This window comes from Acanthopagrus latus, chromosome 4 (assembly GCF_904848185.1).
Source record: "Acanthopagrus latus isolate v.2019 chromosome 4, fAcaLat1.1, whole genome shotgun sequence".
Classification (NCBI taxonomy): domain Eukaryota; kingdom Metazoa; phylum Chordata; class Actinopteri; order Spariformes; family Sparidae; genus Acanthopagrus; species Acanthopagrus latus.
The window spans coordinates 18302093-18329814 of record NC_051042.1 but is presented as its reverse complement, the minus strand read 5'-3'; the positions used below and the strand labels follow the sequence as shown (position 1 = coordinate 18329814).

The following is a 27722-nucleotide window of genomic DNA, read 5'->3' as shown; positions in this document are numbered from 1 at the left end:
GTTGAATATATTACAGCACCCCACTAGTTTATTGCTGCCAGCCAGTCACTTTAAATTTCACAGTATCACTTTAACAGTGCAGACATCGAGGTTGTAGAAACTTTTTATATCCCTTTGAATATTATATATATGTACATATTCAAAGTTGTTTAGAGTATTGGTTATCTGTGTATCTGCACAAGCATCAAGGAGGAGGAGATGCTTCTCCACTGTGAGTATGAGCACAGTCACATTCTTTCACCACATTCAACACCAACCTGAACTCTCACACTGCAGGTTAAAGCTGAGTGCCCTCCATCACTGTGGAGAGGAGAGCCTGATATCTGAACAAAGATGAGAGAGGTCTAAAAGTGAGCCGTGCCTCGTCTCAGAGTGACTGTAAACACTTAGCATATATGAATATTAATGTTCCACATTAAAGCCCCGATGACTAGATGGAAGAGTTAATGAGGATAAATAACAGACAGCCAAGCAGTGAAATCTCAGCTCTGACATTATTTATCATCCTTAACTTTTGTCACAGCTCCTTTTTTTAGTAATTAATATCGTACAAGAAAGCACTTTGCACTTGGATGAGTGATCTAATTTGTTTAATATAATGCAATTAAAGAAGCTTGAATTGCTTTATGTTAATGTTACTGATTATATTCCTCGCTGGGTTGCCTCTCCACCAGCAGATAACAAGCTGAACTTGAGGATTGATGTCTGTCTCAGATCTGCCATGTTCATCAGGCAGACTACTTAACTGCAGTTTACATGCACCTTCTCTACACTGAATCACACACATCTGATAGTCAACCCAGACACACAGACAGCAGTCTACTGTAAAGCCTGAACGCAGAACAAACCGGATTCGGAACTCAGGACAGTTCTGCTTTTTGCACTTTTGATTTCGAAGTTTTCCATCTTTTTGTTTTTGACCAGAAAAAATATCTTTCCACTCTCTAAGAAAACAATGGCAGCTGCTTCAAGAGTTTGCTATAAACTCCTGGAGTTTAGTAGCTCACATAATGCAACATTTCTCTAAATTTACCTGCAACTGGTGGTGTTAAGACCAGGAGCACCATGTGCTGACACCTTGGCTGGGAGTTACAGGGTTGGTTGGTTTGAAACAAAGTGCCAGGAGGGGTGGGGTGTTGGTGGATCCCACAGGGAGCTCTGACATTGGGGTTGGGAGGACACAATGTGACTCGGGGTGAAATATGACATTGGGAACACAGAGAGGGATGGAGGCAGTGGAGAGGAGAGCACAGCTGGGAGCGATAGAGCGATGCACAAATGACTAGTGATGGCTCTGCAGGATATGAGCCACACTTCTGTCTGTCTGTCTGTCTGTGAAGAGAACTTACCCTGCAGACCTAAAGCTCACCTTTACAGCCGGGGTTAGATCTCTCTAAATCTTGAACAAGCAGCCACAGTCAGACACACAAGCTTTATCATGAGGCACACACACACACACACACACACACAATCTCATTAAATTTGTTTTAACTAGAGCCAGACGGTACTCGATCCTTGATATCAGGAATAAACTAATTCTGACGTTGCTATGTATCGCCCGACATACACACATTTGTTGCAATGATCCTGCAAATGTGCAGTGTTGGGGAAGCTACTTTGCAAGCGTAGCCTGTGAAGCTACATGTAGTTCAGCCTTTCAGTAGTTTGAACAAACTACATTTCTACCTCTGGAGAAATGCAGTTTGTAAAACTACTGCTAAAAAAAAGTAGCTTTAGCAACTACTTATACTCATAATACTCATTTAACTCAGTATTAAATAAATCAACATAGGTGTATATGAAATAAAATATAATAGCCTACAAAAACTTCACATACCAGCATAGATATGCCTCTCAACTCAAGTTTTATTTTTGCAAAGAACAAAAGCGGACATTTTTGGTCAACATCACAGGAACTTCACAGTCACTAACACTAGAACTAGATGCCAGGGCAGAATCGCTTGTTGACATGACAGGTTGTGCATGATGTGCTTGTGCCATATGAGCACTGCCTTCCTTGGCACAAAGGCCCACCCACTCTGTGAAGCATTTGAGTGCTGCCAGGGCAAGCCAATCAGAGGCAGCGTTGGCTTAGCATGTCATAACATGTTTCATGCCTTTTTTCAACGAAAAATTAAATACATTTTATCAGCACATATTGTTCAACATATATGCTGATTCCAGTGTATCTGTCATTGGCACCTGCCAATCAATATATTATGTGGGCCTCAGTTTTAACATTTAGATTTGTCAAATAAAATGAGGAAAAAGGTTAGCTTAATAGCAAAAATTCTTAAAAAAAACACGCCTCTGCAGCAATATACTATAAGCTTGAAACATGTTTTATCATCAACCTGGTAGGAGCATCTTAAAATAAAAAGTAAATGTTTTTTACAACCATATGTAAAACCACCCACTGGTTGGTGGACTACCACTTTTAAATACTCAATCTAGCATTACTGACATTGCTTTCTTGTTTTTTTGGAGCCAGTAGTGACCATATTTGAGGGTGGAGCTCTGTCCTGATTGATCTGACGGAGAACATGAGGACATCCTGTGCTAGTAGTAGCCGTGCCCTGAAGCGTAACCTGCTTTATAGGTCATTTTTATCTAAAAGGGAGCATAATTTACAATATGAATGTCACCTTTTTCGCATAAACTTACATATAATCAGAGGTCTTTTTGAAACCAGTGGAGTTGCCACATGTTTGCTATTAAAAAGGCTTCCAGGCACTGCTGCATTAGCCTTTGGTGTCTGATCCAAAAGTTCTGCCCATGTTTTATACAGTCAAATGTTATAGCAACAAAATGTAGAAACATGCCACCAAAACCTATTTTGCCACACTTATTGTTAATTCTTGGTCTTACAAGATTCAGTTGCCTCATGTAGGTAGATTCTGCAGGGAATACGCCATTAAGTGTATGACACTGAGGTAAAAAGACAAAGATTTAACGCCCTTGTTAACTTTTATGCCCAAGAGTCTGAGTCCCTTCCAATCAATTAAATAATTAACCATCAGATAAGGCAGGGTTAATCGTCAGCCCCCAAACACAGCTTCCTCCACACTGCCTGCCTCAAGTAAGCTTCCATTATTCATCACTGAAACGCAAAATTTGAAAATTGCTAATGCTCAAGCTCCCTTCTCTTCCCACAAGTCCTTACTAATTTATGTATTCATACATTTATTTATGGTTTATTTCAGAACATCATAATCAATTCCAGGGGGAGCACTGGGCTCTTGGTTGACTAAACCCAAATACACTGCACCATCACCAGTTATACCCATTTTTTCATCTATGTTGCCCCTTTACTCGTTATAGTATTTGCAATTATGCAACAAATCAAACAGCAGCCCACTTGTCAAATTGAGCTGAACTCATATTGTAGCTCTGGGTGGCAGATGGACTGCAGCGGGAGCACAAGAAAAAGGGTTAAAAAAGGTGAGAGAGGATCAATGTGCTCAGAGATGTTTGTGAAGATGAGTGGAAAGAGAGAGCACTCAGGAGAAGGTGACAGCTTCTCTATAGAGCTGCCAGTCATGCTACACAGCACCCGCTTGCACTGCCGAAGACACCTCTCGCCAGCTGAGGACTTATTGATCCAAACTCTCACACTCCTCCACTTCTTACACTTCACTTTTCTTTGGCAATCTCTCCCTTTCCCTCCTTCTCCTATTGGCCTGTCAGTCTCCTATTAGCTTTTTTTTCTTCTCAGATGTCATCTTTCACTAGGCCACACAGAAAAGTTTTTAAGACCTGTGTTGGATTTTAAACCATTTTAAAACCTTCTTTTTTATCGTTTACACAGTTCTGCTGGATTTTTCATTTTCAATTTGTGCATCGGATACCCTGAGTGGACATGTTGGAAATTTGAGAAAAGGCTGTAGCATTGCAGGAAGATTTTTGAGTTAAGCTGAGGTGGGAAAGTTGATATATTGATCAAAAGACAATGGGAAGAGACTTACAAAGAGTACAAAACCTGTGAAATGCATGAAACATCTGACTTAAACAACAACTGAGATAAAATGACTGGATAAAAAAAAACAAGGTCTTTGTGGAGGTATTAGGGCTGGGCAATTAAACGATAATGATATCTATCGCGATAGACACGTGATCAATATCAATAGAAAATACGTTCGATAGAACGTCAATAATTCCACTGAACTCTGTTAGAAAGAAAAGAAAACAGGCAGAAAACCCTGATCCAGAACCGCAAGGCATTCTTAGGGATGTAGGCAGAAGAAGGGCTTTAGCCTCTAAACCTCTCCCGGCCCAGCTAAGCAAGAATGGTGGCATGAACATAGTCACTTGCTCTTTGGTAACCTAGCAACAACCTGTTGTTGTGACATGCACAGTAGCACTTTCCTGTTTTGCCATCGTGCCACATAACTGCTTTAACAAAAAAAATGGCGTGGAGTGAAAGGAGAAAACAAGTGCAACAGTGCGAGAGGACATTGTGGATAAAAGAGGAAAGGTCACATCAGCAGTTCGGCAGTATTTCAGATATTTTAAGTCTGACAAGAGTCAGACCGATGTTGTCTGCAAACTACGCAAGGTCGTCATCCCTACCAAGTCTGGCAATACGACAAATGTATTTTAACACCTCAGTCGCTCTCATCCGTTGGAGTACAGCAGCGTCAAACAGCCACAGCCATCGACATCTGCCGGTGCAGGTTGATCACCACACAACATTTCCCCATTCTGACCTGTTTTTGTCTTTGGAATTAAATATTTATTACTTCTGTTGTAACCAAACATTGTGTGCTCAGATCTTAGAGGCAGTGCATCTAAAGACCATCAGATAACATTTTTCTCATCCTCCATGTTTCAGCCACACCTTCGCAACTCCTTTACAGCTAGCCAATTGATGCTGGGTGGGCGCCTGGAAGTAGCTGCTGCTTCGAGGCAAAATTCGAGTCAGGAAAGTGTTTCAACACCTCGCTGCAGGTGCCAGGTTTGTAGATGAGATGTTGTGCATATTTTATTCAAGTCAAATATTTGCAGTTCATTGCAAAAGTCCATAAATGGACATTGTAGTCAGATTCCTGAGAAGCAGTCTCAACACATTTTATTTCCCCTCCCTGACCTGAAGGTCAAAACCTAGAGGATGAAGTGAGATACAGAAATCTCTGTCAGAAGGTGACAATAGATCAGCCAAGTGTTAGCAAGTCAGAGATGGAGTGTGAGGATGAGACAGTGTCAGAGAGGAAGGTGGAGTGTGAAACAGTGAGCAGGTGTGAGGGTAAAAAGAGTATGAGAGGAGAGGTAGGAAGCTAAGGAGCGGGTTAAGTCCCCCCCAAGACATCCACAAAGAGGGTTCATGTGAGTCACTTGTGGGAGTTTACTGTCCACACAAGCAAGTGCCTTTTTTATAAATCAGATGCATGTGTCTCAAAATATGTCGAGTTGTGAAGTGGGATAAGCTTGAGGTTGCAAGTATTTTGTTTCTATACTCAAAACAGTTCTTTCCTCAGCTAACGACTTGTGAATTTCCTTGGTGAGGGATCAATGAAGTCTTATCTTACCTGAACTTATTGCATCTAATCTTTTCTTATCTCATCCTGTCAGCACTGTGGCCACCAGTTTAAGATTTTTTTTTTTTTTATTGTCAAACTGGGATGACAGATGACTGTTTAAAACTACAGCACCCACGAGTCTCAGAAGAAGGCAGAAATGTCAATCAGAGCTGTGACAAACACTTTCTCAACACGTGCTGCACCACCATAGTTCCACAGTTAATCTAATATTGACTGAGAATATAACAATTGGCTAGTGGAACAGGTTTGATGCATTTGGAAAAATAAGTATGTACGCTAAAAATTAAGCTAAAGCCATCAGGCAATTAGCTTAGCTTAGCATAAAGATTGAAGGGAGGAGAAAAAAGCTAGCCTGCTTCAGTCCATACCTAAAAATGTAAACGTAACAGCATCTCCTACTATTTAGCCCTCGGCACAGCTACATCCTGGAGTCTTCACTGATTGTCTGACAACCTCACAGTGAATTCTTTAAAAGAGTGAAAAGTATTATCATTTTGTTACAAAACAGTTTGTGTGGAAGAACAGAATTTTCAGATGGTGGAGTGTCTCTTAATATCTCTGAAATGATCTTCTAGATTTGTAATTGACTTGCAACTCATCCTCAGACAGTTCTTTCAGAGGTTCGAGTTATTCTAGTAGCAGTTAGAGCTACAGAGGTTTGCTAAGATCACTTCTTTTCAACTCCACAAATACAATCTTCAGCCCCAACTGATGCTGACTCATATGACATCATGCCTCATCACCTGAGGCAATTTATCAGATTCCCTGTAACTTACTCTGGGGTCACAAATAGCTTAATACAACCATTTTCCACACATGCAGTAGTACTCCCTGAGATCTGTAAACAGAGTTTGCTGTGTATAATTGGTGGAGTTCCCCTTTACAAACATTTTAGTACCAGATATTTTAGAACTAATGATGTAACCACAAGAGGAGGGCTTTTAAAGTGCTTCAGCTGTCACCTAACATTGTCTACAGAAAACATAAACTGAGCTCCTGCCACTTCACAACTCTATATGTGTGCTTGTGTGTGTGTGTGTGTGTTTAAGTTGGCATCAGGGAACACAGGCAGGTGGGTGGGCAAGAGTTTGATAGCTGCCTATAGAGTAATCCACAGTGTGTATATGTGTGTGAGCGTGTGTGTGTGTGGCTCGAGGGATCGGTCTGTGGGGAGCTGATTGCACAGGCTCTCATTATGTGGCCAGTGGCTGTAATGGAGTGTGACAGCAGCGTGCTGTGCTCTGGATCTCTGTCCTTCCAGCCTGCAAAGCCAATTAAACACACTCTGCCCTGCTCTCCCACTGCTTCGCCCTGCTTCGCCCTCCACCACTCGCTCCTTCCCTGCTTCTTTTCACCAACCCTTTCCCCGCCTCCACCATCACCAGCTCCCCGTCCCTACCTTGTCCATCCCCACCCTCTCGGGAGCCTTACATGCCACCCTTTGTAGCGTACTCTCTCTCCCGTCCACCACTACATCTCCAAGCTCAATACTTCCAGCTCTTTTCTCGCTCTTTTTGCTTCTGGCTCTTATCTCTTGTAGTCTACGTGACAATTAAAAGCTCCTATTGGTTCTGCCCTCCCTTCTGTGTCCCCCAGCCTCCACCACTCCACACACAAACAACGTAGCGCCTGTCTACTGGTGGCTTTGGAGTAAAGCGGAGAATCGCAGTGCTGCAGGGAGAGAAAGCCTCTGATGACAGCTTCCCTATGTGCGGCCACACACACACACACAAACACACGCACGCACAGAGAGAGAGAGAGAGAGAGAGAAAGAGAGAGAGTAATACTTGGTTTCTCAAGACCCAGAGCAGTCACAACCACTTAGGAGGAAAAATGCCCTGCAGCACCAAAACACACATAGTCCATTTATCACTCCCTCATAGTACCCCAAAATGCACACACACACACACATACATGGCACACACAATTTGTGTGTGTGTGTGTGTGTGTTTTCTTGCTGGTCTCCTGGTTTTTAAGTGTTTAAAATCAAGCCCTGAAAGTGAAGTCTGCAGCAGAGCTGAAAAAATCTGTTGACATCTTTCCCCCCTCCTGTGAATCCCTCCGACGGTACAACTCATGTAGATGCAATTAGTGGCAGGATTCACTCCCTCTAAGGGAATGTGTGTGAATGTGTGCGTGTACAGTGTGAGTTAAGAGAAAAGGGGGTCAGATGAGGAGGTTCGGGTACCTGTTCTGAACCAGCCGTCGTCAGTGAATGACTCTCGGGTCTCTTGAGGTTTGTTCCAGTATTCCTTGAAGACAGACGGACCCCGAACTAGCAGCTCCCCTTCCTTGCCCTCCAGACCTGGACGTTCCTGCATTATTCAGAGAGTAAGAGACTAAGACAGACAGTTTTGAAGACTTAAGGACAGTTAAAATTAGCCAGAATAAACACTTAAAATTAAAATCCAACTGGTGCTGATGGATGCACAGCAGGACAACACATGCTAAACTGAATCTAACCAGCCTACAGTTGCAGACTTATGAAAGAAAAATATTGTATTTCCATGTTTAGGAAATGAGAATAACCTGTATTTTATAGTTAATCTAGAAAATGTGTAGACACCATCTGTGTTGTGGCTTGTACAGTAGAGTTTGGGATTTGAAATTCACAGAAATTCTCCTTGAAAATGAACTTCTTGAAAGCCAAAAAAAACCCCCAAACCGAATCTATTCACAATCACAACCTATATTTCAGTCTTTTTCTTTTTCAATGCTCTGTAGACTCTGTAGATAGCCAGGCTTGAAATAACCAACAAATCTATCCAATTGCACCATTAAAACACAATATTGCAATAAAGACCTTTATTCTTGGCACAAGCTCCTCAATCTGACATGCCACTAAATGTAACTCACATTGCAAATGTACAAGCTATGTGAAGGTTATCTTGGTTATGTCTCCAAACAGGGGTAAGGATGTTGAATCGTGTGATTTCCATGATTCGCCATTAAACTGTGGACACCTTCAACATCGATTTGTAATCTAAAATCTAAAATTGCCGCCCCTAAAAATCGGCTTATAACTTATTAATTCAGTGTTTACCCGAGTCTCTCTGTGACTGCCCTCCACAATGGTGATGTTGGTTTTGTTATTCATGACAATCTGGACTTCCACACTCGGTAGCGGCAACCCCACAGCCCCTGTCAGCAAATCAAGCAGAAACACACACAAAAGTTCATGAGTACAAGGGAATATAGTAAATTGAAAGCAAGATGGGATGATATTTGTTCCACTGTAAAGAGGCTGAACACTTGTATTGGCAATGACCAATGTAACGATCGCCATCAACCTTTGGTGCAGGATTTCTACTACTGTGGGAGTGCTCTCTTCCAAGATGTCATTAACCTCCGTCTGCAGGGCATAACTGGTCACTAAATGGTTTGCTGAGCTTGTGAAACACTAAACTGAAAGCTATTCGTCTCACTCGCCAGTCAGCTTACTTGGACAGTAGTGGGGATTTCTGGGTCAGTGGCCTGACATAGCTATTTTCTCCAGCGCTGAGTAAATACTGAATGGAGAACTGTGTATTGGACATTTTCTGTAAGACTTGTGAGAACAGATACATTGTGATACAGTCAGACAGAGTCCTCTTAAAGTGACACTGATCTGCAGCATCCACAGCATCTAGTCAACCCAAAGATCACAATATCACCCCACTCCAACACACACGATGTCAGTCATACTGCTTAACCTCCATAACCATCCCCTGAAATAACAGTCTCAAATTTTTTGCACCTGTTTGATGCCGTTTCTGATGGAAAAAAGAAAGCAGTGACTGAACAGTGGATTTCAATCTTCCAGTCAACCACTGCTGAGTGCTTGACAAGGCTTTTTATTTCAGCACAGTTGCATAAAAATGTTACATGAGCCAACAAATTATGAAATACAATGAGACCTGTCAAAATGCAGAAATTATTCTCAACTGTGAGCCGCAGTCAGTTTTGAGTGAAACTCTTTATAAGAAATGCGTTTTAAAACATGGTTCAAAACGAAAATTCCCACATTCACTGACACCACCTACAGTCTCCATCTTTCTGTGTGCAAGTGTGACATCCTGAGTTAAGTAATTATAGCAAAGAGTGCACAGGGGATGCACAGAGAAGGTCTCAGTGGCATTTTCTGTGAGTGTGTGCGTGCCTGCCTTAAGGCTATTATGCCATTTCACAGACCACTGCTCTCCCAATAAAGAGCAGGTCAGGTCCTGATTAAAGAGTGATTCTCTCACTTCATATTGATCTAATCCACTCCAGTCCTGATGGGCAATGTCTATCACACACCCTCCATCGCTTGCGCTCGGTCCAACAGGAAAAACCAACTGACCACAAAAGTAACTAGACTGTAGGTCGGTGGAGGTGCAGGATGGCAAACAAACCCAAGTCAGAAGGTCTGACAAGTTAAATCTAGCACAATTTTAATGATCACTGCGTCCTGAACTACTGGTGGGATGTGGAGAAGGTTAATTGGGACGTAAAGCGTGAGGTGGCTCTGCTGTCTTATTGTCACTAGAGGAGCAGTTTGGAGGACAGAGTGGATCAGGTTCAGCTACAGCTGAAGGAGACTTACATGCTTCATCGGATGTGATGGGTCTACACCTCTTTGTGACAGCTGGCTGTTCACTTCACATTCATGTGTGATTGTTCAGAACAACTACAGCCATTTAATTTGAGATAACACATGGTACAAACTAGCTCTTCACTAGAATAACCTTACCCTTGTTTTAGATCAAGGCTGATGTGGTTGAACTAATTCATGACAAGTCAGGAAAGCTCAAGGAAGTAAGAGATCAATGTGCTTTACATTATAACGACAAATCAAACCTAAATATAATTCAAATAAGCGATAACATAACCCTAACAAAAAAGGTTAGTCTCTCAGCCTCTTGTTCTCTTTTCTTCTGACTGGAGTGAGAAAGTGTAGAACAAGTAATCTTCACCATGTCAAGGAAAAAATTGACATCGACAAAATGTCCTCTCCTTCAATGACAAAGTCTCCAAAATCCATTTTAAAGTGTAATTCAGGAAATCTCCCTCACCTTTCACTTTTATTTCTGGTGAAAATACACAAAAAAACAAAAGAGCTTGTAAAAAGTAGAAGGCAAATCGAAAAGATGAAAGGGATAGCAGAGTGAGATAATAATGACATAGATAAAAACAGGGTTGAACAAATCTCACATATTCACATCTTTAAAAGGGAAATATGACCTAGAAAAACACACTGCTGTTAATCAGGAAGGCTCCAAAATAGTGTGCTATACAACAAAATTGGGCCAATTAGATGTCCTAAGTATATTTAATATCATTTATATGACATAATACTGCTGTCAATAGGTGTATTACAAGCTGAGCTGTCTTCTTTGGTGGAGGACATTAAGAAAAGAAAGTGTGTGAAAGAAGAAGAGAGAGACTGCACACCTCTACTCAGCTGAGAGTGTTTCCTATAGCTGCTATTGATTCATTTTAACCTACTTAAAGACAAGACAGGAACACACTGACACAACAGTCACAAGCTCATGCCCGCACACACTCACACCTCCACACACACTCACACACACATACATACATACACGTGCACGCAAACACACATTTTTAAAAAAAGTGTCTGTGCTGCAGTGGAAACATCAATAGACCTCTTGAAGTCATTCTTAAAAATCACTGGAGAGGAATCAAACACGGCCTGCTCAGTTTATGCCAAACATTACCTGACAAACAAACAAAACAATACCCCAACAAAACAGCCAGACAGAGGATTACTCAATCCACTTGCAAGCTAATTAGCTCTACCTGTGTAGAGGAAGAGTTGGCTGGGGAACAGGAGGGGAAGGAGAAGGTGGGGAGAGAGAGGAAGGGGGGAGGACAGGAGAAGACAGGAGAGGAAAGCAACCACCGCTTGTCTGACCTCATTTTCAGACCCTGCCTTTGTTTGTGCATGTGTGAGGGAGGTGTAGTTGGGATCATGGGGTTTTATCTGACATCATGACAGAGAAAAATGCCTGAAACGCAACATGTGAAGCCAAAGGACTGAATCAAACGGGTGAGGGAGGTGGACATTATAGAAGTGGAAAGTTTGCTTTCTTTGGCCGAAAGTGCAGAATAATCCAGACTGAATATACCAAGCTGTTTTTACTGCATGTCATCCCATTTGTAAACCTAGGCCAAGAAACCATTGGAATCCACTAAATATTGAAATAAAGTCATCGAAATTGTATTGAAACAACGCTATCTGAGTTGATAATATACTTTCTAGAAGTTCTAGCTGTCTAGAGGCTTTTAATCAAATTTGGTCCTGTTGTGACACAATTTCACTGACAAATCAGCAAAACCACACTTGTTATGTCCTATCATCAGCTGCTTTACAGTAAGATTCAACTTCACGAAAGAAGGGAAATCAAAAACCCCAATCCTCTGCTACAGGAAGCAATTTTCATTTGAATTAATCTCTATGAAAGTCTCAAGCTCAATCTAGAATCAGATACTCCCAGGCCATGAATCCTGGACATTAAATAAAAATATACTGCACGTGATTGAAGTGGAAGAAATCGCTGATTGCAAGTTTGTTGATTGATGATCATTAGCCTCAAAATTTTGAAGAACAATGCCAGTTACATGTAAAGTTTAATTACAACACAGCAACAATGAATATTTTGATGTGAACAACATCCACATTCTGCAGTGTTTTACTGCTGTGCCTGTGCTGGACATTAGAAAGAATGCAAGTTTAAGGCACTTCCAAATTGGCTATGTCCATATTTTATACAGTCAATGGTTTTGTAATTAAATGGTTTTTAAGTTTGAGTAGCTGCTGATTATCAGATGTCAAACCTGTCTTTAAAATGTTTTTTCTGTTCTAGCTTGGTTTCCTGCCGTTGATCGAGCAGTTGGCTTGTAACCTCACCACAGTTCACTTGGCAGAGGATCAAGACCTTGACTTTCAGCTGTTTCGCTGCTAGTGTTTAAGAAGTATACAAAGTATAAGAATAAACTTCTCTGAAACAGTCACTTTATCCAACTTTAATTTGTTTCCTCTTATATATATATGTGTATGTCCATATGGAGTAAAAGTCTGAGTGTGTGTGTGGGTGGTTGTGTAAGTGTATCCAGTCAGTCAAACTTGAGTACCTGGGATGCGTGGGCCGTTGAGAGGGTTGGACAGTGCCATGCCGATCTCGGTCATGCCATAACGTTCCAGCAGTGTGTGTCCTGTAATCTCCTCCCAGCGCTGCAGCGTGGGAAGAGGGAGAGCAGCCGAGCCCGAAACCATCAGCCTGGAGGGAGGGGGGCGGATGTGAGGGAAACACTCTACTATGCCACAGAAACTTTGAGAAACATGTCGATTTCAAGTCTATCATCTTTGAGGTTAAGAGTTCTTAATATTTGTGTTGTGAGACTGTGACATGTAATTAGACCTGCAACTATAGTTGATTAATAAATGAATAAACTGCTGTGAATGACAGTAAATGTAAAATGTTTGGGTTTTGGGCTGTTGGGTTAAGACTAAAGGGGGAATTCGACTTTGAATGATCATTTATATAATCAATTTCTATAACTTGTAAAACTAAAAATTAATTGTGAAAAAATGGGCACATTGATCTACGAAAATATGAAAACATTTGTATCCCTAATGTGAGGTGGGTGATACGTGTGTTGAGAAGCTGACTTGATGTAGACAGTAGCATATTTTCATGAAAAACCTTGAAGTAGTAGAGAATTTTGGCACCACACATTCGTTATTTAAAAAACTGAATTAGAATACTTTATGTTTTTAATGTATTTATTACACATTTTCCTTTAATATAGGCATGTACACACACACACGTGCACACACACACACACACACACACACACACACACACACACACACACACACAAAGAAACATGTTATCTGCAGATACATCTACCCCTGGGAAAGGTATCTGTCATTGATCGCACGGGGAGTACCTGATCCTCTCCTTGCACACTGCTTTGACAAAGTCCTTGACATGAGGTTGTGTGAAGTGCTGATCATAGTACTGGATCAGCTTAGAGTAGATTGTTGGCACGGCCATGAACACATTAACCACAGGAGCCTTGGAGCTCAACAGCATCTCCCACACCTGGGACACAGACAGAGGGAGAGAGAGAGAAGGAGACACTCAAAAAGAGATAAACACACAACATATAACTGAAGAGGAAGGAGGGGAGGGAAAGAGAGGGAGATAAGGAAAAGGGGCCATGCAAACTAAATTATTACATCCAGATTCATTTCATTAGTGCATGTGCAAGTGACATTCTTTTCTTTTCTCTGATGTAAATGGCAGAGTAAGGTCCAGACAGCAGCCTCATATAAAACCCTGTCAACACCACGGCAAAAAAAGACAAGAAAGAAAAGTCGAAATTTGTAAAGGTCAGGGGGAAGAAAACAGCAGACCGCTGTAGGGCAGAGCCGGCATGCTGGGCAGTTAAAAGGCCTTCCGCATGGCTACTTTTGACAAATGTGCTTTTTGACTGTTGCAGAAGGAGCCACTCATGTCCTCCGCTGCATCAAGCGTAGCGCTTTAAATACACACACATACAAAGGATGTTAACGGACATAAACATACATCGTGAACTAAATGCACACATAAAAATACTATTCAAATATCACATAAACTCACTTGTTCAAGGACAAAGCCATTTTACACACCCCACCCTACATACTCCACCTCATCCCTCACACACACACACACACACACACACACACACACACACACACACACACACACACACACACACACACACACACACACACACACACACACACACGCGCACACGCACACACACACACACACACACAGTCTGGGTACACTTGCAGTAGACGATGGGAGGATGGGACGACAGCATGAATTAAGTGAAGGTGAACGACAGCTTCTCTAAGTCCCATCTCCCCCCCGGGAGACAACAGCTCCTCCCCAGCTGTCTCCCCTCCCGCTCCCCTCTCAGTCTACTTATCCTCACTTCTTCTTCATCCCACATTCTACCTTCATTCCCCAAGTGCTTCTTTTTCATTCTCCACTTTCATCTCTGACCCGACATCTTCCCTTCATCTTTCTTTCTACCCCCCCTCCCCTCGCTCCCTATCTCACATTCACTTACCTTCTCTCTCCGTTTCGTAATTTCCTGCTTCGCTGCCTCTGCAGTCTCTCTCTCTTTCTCTCACACACACACACCTTGACACATACTCACACACAGAGAGATGCAGTTTTTACCGTCATCCCTCTCACCTGCACTACCAACACATCCTTCTTAATGCGCCAACAATTTCTAAACTATTCCTTCCACTTCTCCTTTGAGTCACCTCATCTTAGTCTCACTTAATCTATTATCTACCAACTGCTCCTCTGACCTCCTCTGCCTCAGATAAACAAACTGAAATATACAGATGAATAAAGCTAAGATGATTAAGACTAGTCAACGGTCATACTGGTACCCAATCCCTGTTTCTCACAATATCATTACAAGCTGAATAATTGTTGCCATTCACAGTTCACCTGTGCACATACAGAATCAAACTTTGAGAGGAGGATTATTAACTGACTGTGCCCCAACCATTCTGGGTGGTGTCTATCAAGTGCAGTCGAGCGCTTCCACCAAGTCCAGTCTGGTGGGGAGAGGAAGGCAATTTATGTCCGTCAAAGAGCTGGCCTCCACCTAGGGGACAGGATGTGGTGAGAACCCAGAGCCACGGCCTGCATCCTAAACAACTCACTGAGCTGCTCAGCCTTGCACTCGACATGGGCCTCCGACACAACTGCCAGTTCTTCCTGAGGAGGAATGGTTGTTGAACGTCAATATGTTCGTAGCACTTATGTATCTCAGGTATCAAAAGTTGCCATTGATGCTTATATCTACGTCCAGTGTGCTTATTCTTTCATCTATTTCCTTTAATCAGCTATTTCCTCTAATTTCAGGCCGTGTTTTATAAAGAAAATGTTTTTGTGCAGTTAGACATGGATATATTGGCTTATCTTTCTAAAAAGAATAGTTTTGGTACTGGTACTGAAACTCAACATACTATCAAATTAAGAGTCTACAGCCATGCCACCACCTCTGTTAAACTGTAGTTTGGCTGAGCAGTAATTTCAGCTAAATGTTAACATTGCATCGTAATAAGCCCCCAATGCAATCAATGCAAACATATTCATATTGAGCAGGTACAGTACAATATTTACTATGATAAACACTGTCATTTGAATCTTGAACAAATGATGGATAAAGGTAACAACAGTGGTGATTAAAATTAACTGAGGAGAAAGATGAGAGTCTGCAGCAAATCTTCATGACAATTTTCTAAATGACCGAATAACGGCAAATATTTCACTGAAAAACTGCCTCATGGTGATAATAAACAAAAATTTAGGGGAACACCAAAGTCAGTGGGATTCATCCTTTGGGGATCATGAATGCCTGCACCTCCCAATAAATCTAGTGACTGTTGAGCTATTTCACAGGTTAAACCAGAATGGCACTCAGTAGACAGCATACCTCCTCCAAGGCCTAACAGTGCCCGTTATTTACAATCAGTGTCCTATTTGTTTCCATATGGCGACTAAAAAAGACTACCCTCTGTGAAAACATATGTAAATCCATTAGACCTGGATTTTTACTTGGAGCTGCATCACATTGTACTCACTCATCGATACCAGCCACCTAAATATGGCAGATTTTTTTCATCAAAATCCAAGCATTATTCTCTTGGATATTCATCAAAAATGTAAAAAATGCTGTATCTCGCAAACCTGAAGAAAGTGAGAGTAAATTCCTAGGTCCTGGAAACAGACACGGGTAAAAACATAATCTCCTTGGCAGAGGGAATGAAAAGTTGGACCCGCTGGTCATGCTAGAGAAATAAAGGGGGGTATAAACAAAGCCAGTAGGTCTTCATCCTCTGGGAACCATTACTGTAATGACAGTGCGAAATCCTGTGAAAATCCATCCAACAGTTGGTAAGATATTTCTGACTGGACCAATATTGCCAAACAATGTGACCATTCCTTTATCCACCAAAGCCGACCTAAACCACTGGTGTGTGAAATATTACTCTGGATATATCGGCTCCGACTTTGACTTAAGGAACGGGCAGATTTTGAGTTTGTGGGGATACTTTCGAAGCCCTTTCAATAAAAAGCTCAACAAAATCTATAATACAGTATCACATGTGAGTGTGAATGAATTTCCCCTCCTTAATTCAGTTTTTGCTGCTATGATGAAGTTGTCCATGGGGATGCAGACAAAATCTGCCCAATATTGTATGAACCCCAGGAATAGCACTGGCCTTTGTAAGTCTACAACAGCACACTTGAAATAGACTTATCTGCGATTTACTGGATCACAATTCCCGCTCTGAAAATCTTTGTCACTATCTCCAGGCGATATCAGAAAAAATCAATGGCGGCCTCTGCTGCCTAGGCTACCCTTCAGAGATCTTAGGAGATAGAAGAGACAGACTATCGATCACTTCATCAATGTACTGTAACTTCAGGAGGAGGAGGAGAATAAAGGGTTTTTTTTTAAAGCTGAGAGGAGGGGTTTTGTGGTTTGGTGCACAAGGTCAGGGATAACAGCTGAATACTGATAGCTGTAACAGTGTAGCAATACCCATACTGACAGATACATATGTCCTTTCCTTTCCTTTCCATCTACTTTCCTTGCCACTGAGCTTTGCAGGTCCTGACATACAAAAAAACAAACAAAAAACAAACACCCACATACATTGGAAAACACGTACATTTACACCCATATATGTGCCAAAGCCACACACACACACACACACACACACACACACACACACACACACACACACACACACACACACACACACACACACACACAGAGCCCCCCATCTTCCCCTCCCTTCTGCGGGCCAAACAAGCACTATCATCCTTCAATGTCAGCTCATCGATTGATCCGCTGCTTAAGCCCCTGCCGTGAGTCGGCATTGGTCAGATACAAAGCCACACAGGGCAATTCATCACTGAGCCCCAAACACTTAGTTTGACAGTCAGAAAGGGGAGAGGAGGAGAGACTGATAGAAGGAAGAGGGGGTAGAGGAGATGAAGCGAGGAGAAAGGAGGAAGGAGGAGAAAAGTGGATGTGGAAAGGGAAAGAGAGAGAGGGAATGATGTGGAAAGAGCTGAAGGTCTTTTTCAACCCAGCAGCACTGTGCCCATATTCCTCATTGTCAGCGATAGCTTGGGTCTTGCAGTCACTTCCTGAGCCATACAGCTATACAACTTTGTAAATGAATGGTGTATTGTACCAAAAGAAAAAGACAGACAAGAAAAAGGAGGAGGGCAGTCGAGACCTTCTGAGGCAGGAAGTCAGGCAGCATGACGCAGGTGGCGCCCACCCAGAGTGGGCACAGGAGCTTGTTAACGATGCCGTGCACGTGGTGGAGCGGCAAGGTGTGGAGGATGATGTCATCTTTGGACCACGCCCACTCTGAAACCAGACACTGGACCTGATGGATGAGACACGGGAGGAAAGAGAGAGTGTCTTTAGGATGAATCGCTCAATCAGCTTCCACTGCTGCAGACATTTAGTTTAGTTCTTGAACATTTTTACCTCCCAACCTGCTGCGTTCACACCTCACTTAGTAATTCATACAAAAATGACTCCTGCCCAGAGACCCCTCTGCACAATGTTTATTGCTGCTGTTGGAGAGCGTAATATTAACAACTCAAATTTATCCAGCTGGTCCATTGAGGCTCCTCTAGGTGAAGAAATCTGTTTACTCTCATCAACAGCTAATTTCTCCCAGCGTTTATTCTGCATGTTTTGGAAAATATATGTCAGCTGTCATTATCGCTGCTATCAATGTTTAATATGGTGGCACATCATCATATGAATTTAGCGGTTAGCAGTAAAAGCAAAAATCACCAGCAAACCATAAAATAGGTTTAGAAAATGACATCACTTGACTTAGAAGCATGGAAAGACAACACTGTCTTGTGTGTTGTCATACAAGCCCTGAATAGGAAATAGTGGATTGCTGGAACATTTCTCAGAGAATTAAGCTGCCAGATATATCAGTCATGAGGAATATTAGCTTAGAATTCCTCATACTCACGTCAAATAAGGTCAATTTTATCCATATTCCTTAAAAAAAAAAAATCACAAAATTGTCTTTTAGAAAATGTAACACCCTGGATTCAAAATGATAAACTCCTCAAATTCACCATTAAGGTTCATTTAGTTGCCAAAATTAGATTAGGTGATTATGGAGGGAATGGAAATTGAACTTCATCCATGTGCTCCTGACAACCACTAATGATTGCTCAGCAATTCATTCTGGAATTGTGTCCGTTTAAACGATTGCACATTTCCCGCCTGTGAGTGTCCAGTTATAGACGAACATCTGAAATAGTCTATAATGTGTTACAACAGGTTTAATCTCAACGCTAGCTTTGTAAAGCTGATGCTGTTCTCACTTTTATTAATGAAATTATACAGTGATTTGTTCCTGACAGTGTTACTGAACTGCATTACAGTAAACTGTACAAGTGTTCTGGTTATTGTGTTCTGTTTTCTGTTTGTTTGTGTAAGCAGATTATAAAGTATAATCTTGTTTATTGAGAGTGAAACTTCCACCACATGCTATACATACAATGATATTAACTGAGCAGTTCATGGCTGGAAATTGAGGACACACTTGCATAAAACACACATGCGTGCAGATATCTAGCCTCGTGTTAATGTTTGACCCCACTTGAAATAAGAACTCCAACAACAAGGCAATGTGGGTCACTGAGGAGTGGTCTTTGTTACAGATGTTACTGCAGATTCTGATCACTCACACTGCATTCAGTCCACCTCTGACACCCTTCATGGTGCGTGTCTGTGACTACCATCATGCACTAAACACAACCTGGGCACAGGCTCAATCATTACACTAGGAATGCAGTGTTCCATTCACTAGGAAGAATTGCATCATTGCTGTCTGTGTGGGCATTATACACGTGTTAAAATACTGAACGACACAGAAAATAACACACGCACATTGTAACAACGTCAGAAATGGTGGAAGTGGATTGGATGATGGGGATCAGGCAGTAATCGTAAATCCACCCTGGTCCAAATTAGTCTCAAGTCTTCCTTCACATTAACCTGGCAGAGAAGTTTTGCAGCAATTCTGACAACCTGATGTCGTTGCCTTCCAGTTAAAACAGACAGACTCACTTAATCACTCACTCAGCCACCTCCTTGAGCCAACCAGAGACAAATGAAGCTCTGTCGTCTTTCGGAGTGATTTAATTTTCCACACTATTGGACATGTAGGTCAGCTGTACTTAAAAATATACAGGCAAATCTTCAGGAGATCTTTAATGGCATAAATTAGTGATTATTCAAGAAGCTCGAGTGGAACAAAAGAGGACTGATGCTAATCAGGGAGTCAAATGGCTGAGGGGGTGTCTGAATACTCAAAAACATGCAGACATTTTATCCATCTGTATTTGTTTGATTTGTGGAGCTCTGGTCACGTCTGTAGTTGAACTTCCTGAAAACTGAATAAAGAAAATTTACTCTAGAGAAGTTCAAAGCCATTATCAGACAAAGGAACTTGTGATTTATGTCAATATAAATTGTACTGATGAGAATATTTAAGCTGGCTGTCAATTATACAGGAAATACATCGGAAGGTGTTTAAAGATTATACTGGGGTTATCACACCTGTTAGCCAATGGATAACTATTAACACTTAACTCTATATTTCATGGGGCGAATTGTATAAAATACCGGAGTTGCACTGGTTTCCATAAATTTTCATAAGGTACACTATATTACCAAAAGTATTCGCTCACCCATTCAAATGATCAGAATCAGGTGTTCTAATCACTTGGCCTGGCCCCAGGTGTATAAATTCAAGCACTCAGGCATGCAGACTGTGAAACAAGACATTTGTGAAAGAATGGGCCGCTCTCAGGAGCTCAGTGAATTCCAGCGTGGAACTGTCATAGGATGCCACTTGTGCAACAAATCCAGTCGTGAAATTTCCTCGCTCCTAAATATTCCACAGTCAACTGTCAGCTCTATTATAACAAAATGGAAGCGTTTGGGAACAACAGCAACTCAGCCACGAAGTGGTAGGCCATGTAAAGTGACGGAGAGGGGTCAGCGGATGCTGAAGCGCATAGTGCAAAGAGGTCGCCGACTTTCTGCACAGTCAATTGCTAGAGAGCTACAAACTTCATGTGACCTTCAGATTAGCCCAAGTACAGTACGCAGAGAGCTTCATGGAATGGGTTTCCATGGCCGAGCAGCTGCAGCCAAGCCACACATCACCAAGTGCAATGCAAGGCATCGGATGCAATGGTGTAAAGCACGCCGTCACTGGCCTCTAGAGCAGTGGAGACGCGTTCTCTGGAGTGATGAATCACGCTTTTCCATCTGGCAATCTGATGGACGAGTCTGGGTTTGGAGGTTGCCAGGAGAACGGTACATTTCAGATTGCATTGTGTCAACTGTGAAATTTGGTGGAGGAGGAATTATGGTATGGGGTTGTTTTTCAGGAGCTGGGCTTGGCCCCTTAGTTCCAGTGAAAGGAACATTGAATGCTTCAGGATACCAAAACATTTTGGACAATTCCATGCTCCCAACCTTGTGGGAACAGTTTGGAGCGGGCCCCTTCCTCTTCCAACATGACTGTGCACCAGTGCACAAAGCAAGGTCCATAAAGACGTGGATGACAGAGTCTGGTGTGGATGAACTTGACTGGCCTGCACAGAGTCCTGACCTGAACCCGATAGAACACCTTTGGGATGAATTAGAGCGGAGACTGAGAGCCAGGCCTTCTCGACCAACATCAGTGTGTGACCTCACCAATGCGCTTTTGGAAGAATGGTCAAAAATTCCTATAAACACTCTCCTCAACCTTGTGGACAGTCTTCCCAGAAGAGTTGAAGCTGTAATAGCTGCAAAAGGTGGACCGACATCATATTGAATTCTATGAGTTAGGAATGGGATGGCACTTCAGTTCATAGAATGAGTAAAGGCAGGTGAGCGAATACTTTTGGTAATATAGTGTATGTACTAATAATAAGGGGCCACAAATCAAAGATGCAAAGATGAAAATGTTTTAAATAAATGCTGTTATCTGCTGTGACATTTAAATAGCAAACAAATCTCTTCTCTTCTATTTGGAGAACATCTGGGCAGGACACACAGACCAGGGAGGTTTAAGGAAATTCAATCAAAGATGGGAGTGTTGATTTTAAAAATGTCAACACAAATACAACGATTACTGACACAGTATCTGATAATTATATATTGACATTCATCTTTTTATATAAACACCTCACAAACTCAAATAAGCGTTATATAGATCCCTTAGACTTGTTTTTATTTCATTTTAAATGTGACCAAGATACATACCGTCTCCAAATTACCTCAGACCTAGTTTGGCATTTATCTAATGGGTTTCTTGTTAATGTAGAAATATCGGAGTAAGATAATATTTCTATGAGTAAATCCATCAATATCATTGTCTCACTATTTAGTACAACAAAGCGCTGTTGAGTAGAACACAAAGTATGTTATTAATGATATTATGTGTGAAAAGGTCTAATTAAGTCCCCTTGGATTGATTTAATATCATCATTGGCTGTTTGAAAAAAAAGTAAAAAACGTTTGCTGTAGGTACAGTAGTATGTTCAGCTGTCATTCAGGTCTAAAATGTCCTAGTAGACACAAAGAGCCAATAGCTGGTTTACAGACAATCCTCGCTGCTCTGTATTTTAATTGGCCACAGCTTCGAGTCCGTTCTCACTGGAGCCTGACTCAATATAGGGACTGGCCAATATTTTCAGCTGATATTAGCCAATCAGTGTATATGCTGTCTTATACGTAGAGATATCAAAACTTGTTTTTGCGGGAATATAATGCGGATAAAGATGCCCAGGATTTCCAGTGAAGTTTATTGCTTCTGTGCATTTAATTGTAAAAAAACAAAAAATACTACTATCATTAACAGTGATTGCTAACAACATTTGAGGGATAATTGCAAAAAACGATGTGTCAATGTAAATAATTTTTTTGTAAATATATCAATACCTGAATGGTTATACTCCTGACTACCAGTATTGGCATCAGCTTTAAGAATCCGGTAGTGGTCGGGATCTAATGAGCACCAGCTTAACCATCCTCTGTTGTCAAAGATGTAAATCAACCTTTTTTGCTACTTATAAACATCTACCGTTATCAAACTAGAAGAATATATTTTGTTGTGTCTCCAATTACATTACAGTTTAAAAGACAACACTTACCATGGCTTGGATGCTGCTGTGTGTATGTAGAACACCCTTGGGTCTCCCTGTGGTACCACTGGTGTAGATAATCATCGCTGGTCGATCAGCCCAGTCAGTGATCGCTGTCTCCTTCTCTTGGGAGTCTGTCCCATCTAAAGTACTTAGGTCAGAAGTCGGGGGCAGTGTCAGGCATGGCAGCCCCAGCCTCTGTGCCAGTGGTTCAAGAGTTTCACCGTAGGGATGCCCCGCCACCAACAGTGAACTCTGGGAGTCAGAGATGATGTACTCGAGCTCAGATTTGGGGTGTTTTCTGTAGAGTGGTACTGCCGTCCCACCACTCATCCAAGTCGCCCACTGTGCCACTGTGTAGGAAGCATCATTAGCACACAGGAAGGAGATTCGTTTGCCTTCCAGACCCCCAAAATCTGATTTGAGAGCAGCGCTAATTCTGCCTGCCAGACGTAAACTGCTGGAATACAGCTGCTGGTAACTGTGGCTGCCGCTGCTGTCTACAATAGCCAGCCTGTCTCCAAATGCTGATGCTCTGGCAAACACCGGCTTCTGGTTTAACCTCCATGAAGGTGCTTTAGTCCATCCATGAGCCCTTCTTTGAACCACAGTTCCCAGCAGGCATTGCCTTTGCTTTGACAGGTAATGAGTCCTCTGAAGAGCGACTTTCCAGTGAGGCAAAGTACACTTCATAGAGTGGCAGGCGGCAGCAAGAAGTCTTGACAGCATGTCTGAAACTGTTCAGATCCTGCAGAGTTTGAACCTCAAGATGGCTTCATCTTCAGTCACCTGCATATGCTCATAACTGATTATCTGTGAGTTGACAGAGAAAAAAGGCACGTTAGCATACAACATTTGACATCTTCTTCTTCTCTGATCTATTCATCCCCCTGACTTCCTGCTCTAACATTCAGTTTTAGTTGACAATAACTTCCCTTAAGCGTTCATTCATCTAGAATAGCACTATATAACGCAAACTCAGTATCTGCAGTAAATGTATCTGAAGATGTAATGTAGACTGGAAAAAAATGATCAGTGGTTGATTAATTTTCAATCAAAAGGGTGCTCCATTGATATAGTATTGCAGTTGCTTTACGAGAGAGATTGTCCAAATGAGTTACTTATAGTGTATTAAGTAAAGTATTAAATAAAGCAATAGATATTGACTTGAGATAGACTTGAGTAAAAGTCTAAATACTTTGTGATATTGTGGACAGTAGGGCAGTTGGTACAGCATGTGTCCTGTATACAGAGGCTATACAGGTCGAGTCTGACCTGTGGTCCTTTACTGCACGTCATCCACCCTTCTCTCTAATCACTCTTCCTGTCATCTCTCAAGCTGTCCTATCGATAAAGCCATGAAATGCAAAAAAAAAAAAGATCTGATATTGCATCTACTTCAGTATAAAAGCATTAAATGTAAGTAAACGTAAATCATAAGTGTATTCACATGTAAGCATATACTGTGTACTATGGCCAATGATTAGATCGGACATTTTTTAAAGTATATTTTTTTGGCTTAATTGACAGAACAGCTTGTAGAAATGACAGGAAACAGGTGCCCTGGTGTCCTATGTTAACCTTTTTTTTTAAAAAAAAATTGGAATCAGTGTTTTCTTTTATTTTTTAAAATCTGATTGTCGATACAATTTGCTGATTTAAACATGTACTCATTTGGCTCTGATGCAGCATGTAAACTGAAAAGTAACGAGTAATTTAAGTTATCAAATTAATCTAGTGATTAAAAGGTACAATATTTGCCTCCAGCACGTAGTGGAGTGGAGGTATACAGTAGCAGAAAATGGAAATACTCATTCAATACATCACTGGTTACCTAATCTGTCAATCTTGCCGAACACTGAATGGTACATTTTCCATCACTTTATCCAGCACCTCTATTTTATATGCAGCTGTTATCAAAGCCAGGGTAGCACTGTCTACGATAATTAAAGTGCAGCTGATGTGTATAATCGGTGGAGTATTCCTTTAATCATGAACCGTATCGTGTTATTGGACTATAGGTCGGACAACGTGGTAAAAACAATCGTTTATTTCATAGAGGAGAGAGTCTAAAGCTGAATTATGTTTCAAACTATTTTCAGTAACGTATGAGGAAACAATCGGTCCTTTCTGAGTCGGGTTCAGTACCGGTAACATTAACTTTATAGGAGGCTAATAGTGACCATTGTATATGTCTATGATAGTGACGACCACTGACATTATTTCTGTAAGTTAGCTAACTGACAGTTAAAAACGAGCCTGAGTTGACGGACTTCAGCCGACATAACAGCTAAAATAACGGACGATAAACGTCCAGTTTCTACGTCGAATAATACATAAATACTTTATATAAATTAAGACTTGTGTTTCAGTGTACACATTTCTCCTTTAATCCATGTTCACCTTACCTAAATCTGAAGCCGGTACGTCTTGTAGTGAGGGACGGCGCAACGGCATTAATCTTCCTACATGAAACACGTCGTCAGAATGGTTCCGACCTCGTAAGGCACATAACAAACCAGGAAGGCTACAGTTTTTACTTGTCAAAGAGCAATTTGTGAATTTATTGAAGCTGTATACTTTCTTTAACACATTTCACATCAAATGATTTAAATGCACCTGCTATGAGATCACGACTTCATCTCTGCTGATGATTGTTTAATTGTAGTGCTATTAATCGAATTAAATTCGATTTTAAGATCAATTTCAGCCCTTTCACAAACTAGATATCTAGACCTGAATCATTGTGCCTTAAACTTGAGTCTGTTTGACTTGACTTTTGACTTGACTTGATGACCTGAATGACTTGACTTGATGTTTTAAGTCACATTTTCTAGATTTATTTTTTAGTATGTATTTGTCAGAAATGAATAAGATGCAATTAAATCTATTTACCTGATTAGTTATGGTACAAATACAATTTAATGTCAACTTTTTGAACAGAGTAGGTACACTGGCCAGTCATATCATTATCAGACAGGTAATGATACCTTTTCTTCTCTTCTTCTCTCTTCTTCTTTCTTTCTCTTTTTAAACACTAAAAGCTACAGGTAAGACTGCAGAATCTTTGGGAAGGGAAGTGACATGACTTGAGACTTGACTTGCATGAGAAAAATTGACTTATGGCTTACTTGAGACTTGGATCAATGACTTGAGTCACATGTCTCTCACAGACAGCCAGTTTCAGATAATTGTATCACTGATTATAGCAGTACAAGACTCGTGTTGCTGTCTGTCATCCCGTGGTCCTTAACTCAGCTTGCTGGTTGTTGGCAAGTTTCACCCCCATTCTTGAGGACCGATCCAGTGGAGAGGCTGCTCACCAGAGATGAGGACAGGGGAAGGGAGAGTGCAGCGTACATGCAGCTACCCCACACAGAGCTGTGTTTGGCTTTAGATCACATGCCAGTCCTACCGCTCAGTGTGCCAACTAGCTTGGCTGGCTTCATCATCACAGTGCAAGTGGGTACATTCAGCCGCCAGCTGGCAGTCGCGGGCCTCAGATAAGAGAATGGTACAGACATGGCACACGTTCAAAAAGTTTTCACTTCCCTCCCCAAACCCCCTACACTGCAAACAAGGATGGCATGTTCCTAACGAAATTGGTGCCTTTGTTTCAGAGAACTCCCCTCCACTCTCAGGAATAGTATCGTCAAAGACCACTCGTTCCCATTCGTGGGGAAAACGCTATTCAAGGGGATGCTATGCTACCCCAGCAGCTATGTCATTTCCAGAGAATCCTTTATTTCTAGAGCTTTTGCACAGTCTTTTCGTCTTTTTTTATGCAGATGGCACTGCCGGTTTTTCATCTGGGCTCAACCTAAAATGACCGAATGCGATCTCCGATGAAACGAAATAAGACACTGACGACCCATGTTTTTGGATTTGCTTCCTGGAAGTTGGCCATATTTTTGACATGTTTTATACTGGGACTGGAATCTGAGCCAATGAGAGACGTATTTACGGCAACTCAAGGACTGCAGGGATGGATGAAAAGCAGAGGACGATAAAAGGCATCATGTATGCGTCTGTTTGTCAGGGGTGAGAGGAGAAGACGTGAGGACTTAGGGATACGGTTATGGCGAAAACAAGATAGGCAGAGTATCTAGCAGAAGCTGGCATTCTGCTGCGATGGCCTGCTGCCAACACACCATTCAGTAAAGACCACCTGAAAGGATCTCGCCGCTGATGGGCTGGATGGCCGCAAGCAGGCGCCAACTCCCACCTTGGCAAAAGACTGCATCTGAGGGAAAGGGAAAGAGGGGACCCCCCACAGATCTGTGAGAGAGGCTGAGATGGTAACACAAACCGTGGGGAGTACCCAAGCATGTGTCAGGTTGGCATCAATGTGAGAATGTCTTGGCAAGCGCTCCGTTCTCTCCCCTCCCACCCCAGCTCACACACAAACACACTGTTGCCCTGCTTGGAACACATGGTACATCAGCAGCGGCATCTGGCCGTGCTGACTCCTGGCAGCTGCGCTTCGTCTTCGCCAGTTGGGAGTCTTGGCACTGCCACTTCATCAACTACCTGTGGCTCCTCCCGGGTAAAAAGGCGAGCGATGAATTATTTCGAGGCTGCAGCTGCAAACTTGACTTTCATCCAAGAGATTCACTATAAACATATGACTGCCTCACAGAGCACATGCCACCCACATACTAATGCACGGTTGACAGTGTGGCTTGTATGCTGCGCAAAGGGACTCTGCGTGTCATCATGTGATAGCATGGTTCATTTGAGGTGAAAGACGGAGGATGCTCAGTGATGACTCTCCGAGTGTTGTATCTACGCCGAACACAAGTGCTTTTCAAAAAGGCCCAGGGAGACAGACGAGTGGGAGCTCTTGGCTTACCAAAGGTGTTTTTTTTCTAAACCCTCAAATCTACAAACTGGAGAAGAAAAAAAATCACAAGTGGCAGCA

At 41.9% G+C, this 27722-nt stretch overlaps 1 protein-coding gene and 1 long non-coding RNA gene across 3 annotated transcripts in view; one reads left to right on the top strand and one right to left on the bottom strand.

Annotated features, from left to right (window-relative positions):
* Nucleotides 1–25280, bottom strand: part of acsf3 (acyl-CoA synthetase family member 3) — a 38278-nt gene extending 12998 nt beyond the window's left edge. For both annotated transcript variants that reach the window (XM_037096100.1, XM_037096101.1), the window contains exons 1-7: nt 25210–25280; nt 22811–23614; nt 17854–18009; nt 13473–13627; nt 12654–12799; nt 8581–8678; nt 7726–7852 (exon numbers count right to left, since the gene is read on the bottom strand). In XM_037096100.1, the coding sequence (XP_036951995.1) occupies nt 7726–7852; nt 8581–8678; nt 12654–12799; nt 13473–13627; nt 17854–18009; nt 22811–23530 (1402 nt within the window). In that variant the 5' untranslated portion in view covers nt 23531–23614; nt 25210–25280. The remainder of the gene's footprint in view (nt 1–7725; nt 7853–8580; nt 8679–12653; nt 12800–13472; nt 13628–17853; nt 18010–22810; nt 23615–25209) is intronic.
* LOC119018432 lies at nt 1935–12521 on the top strand. The gene is made up of 3 exons (XR_005074757.1): nt 1935–4673; nt 4832–4954; nt 12386–12521. It is a non-coding gene; the product is annotated as an uncharacterized LOC119018432 (long non-coding RNA).
* Nucleotides 25281–27722: the final 2442 nt, after the last annotated feature.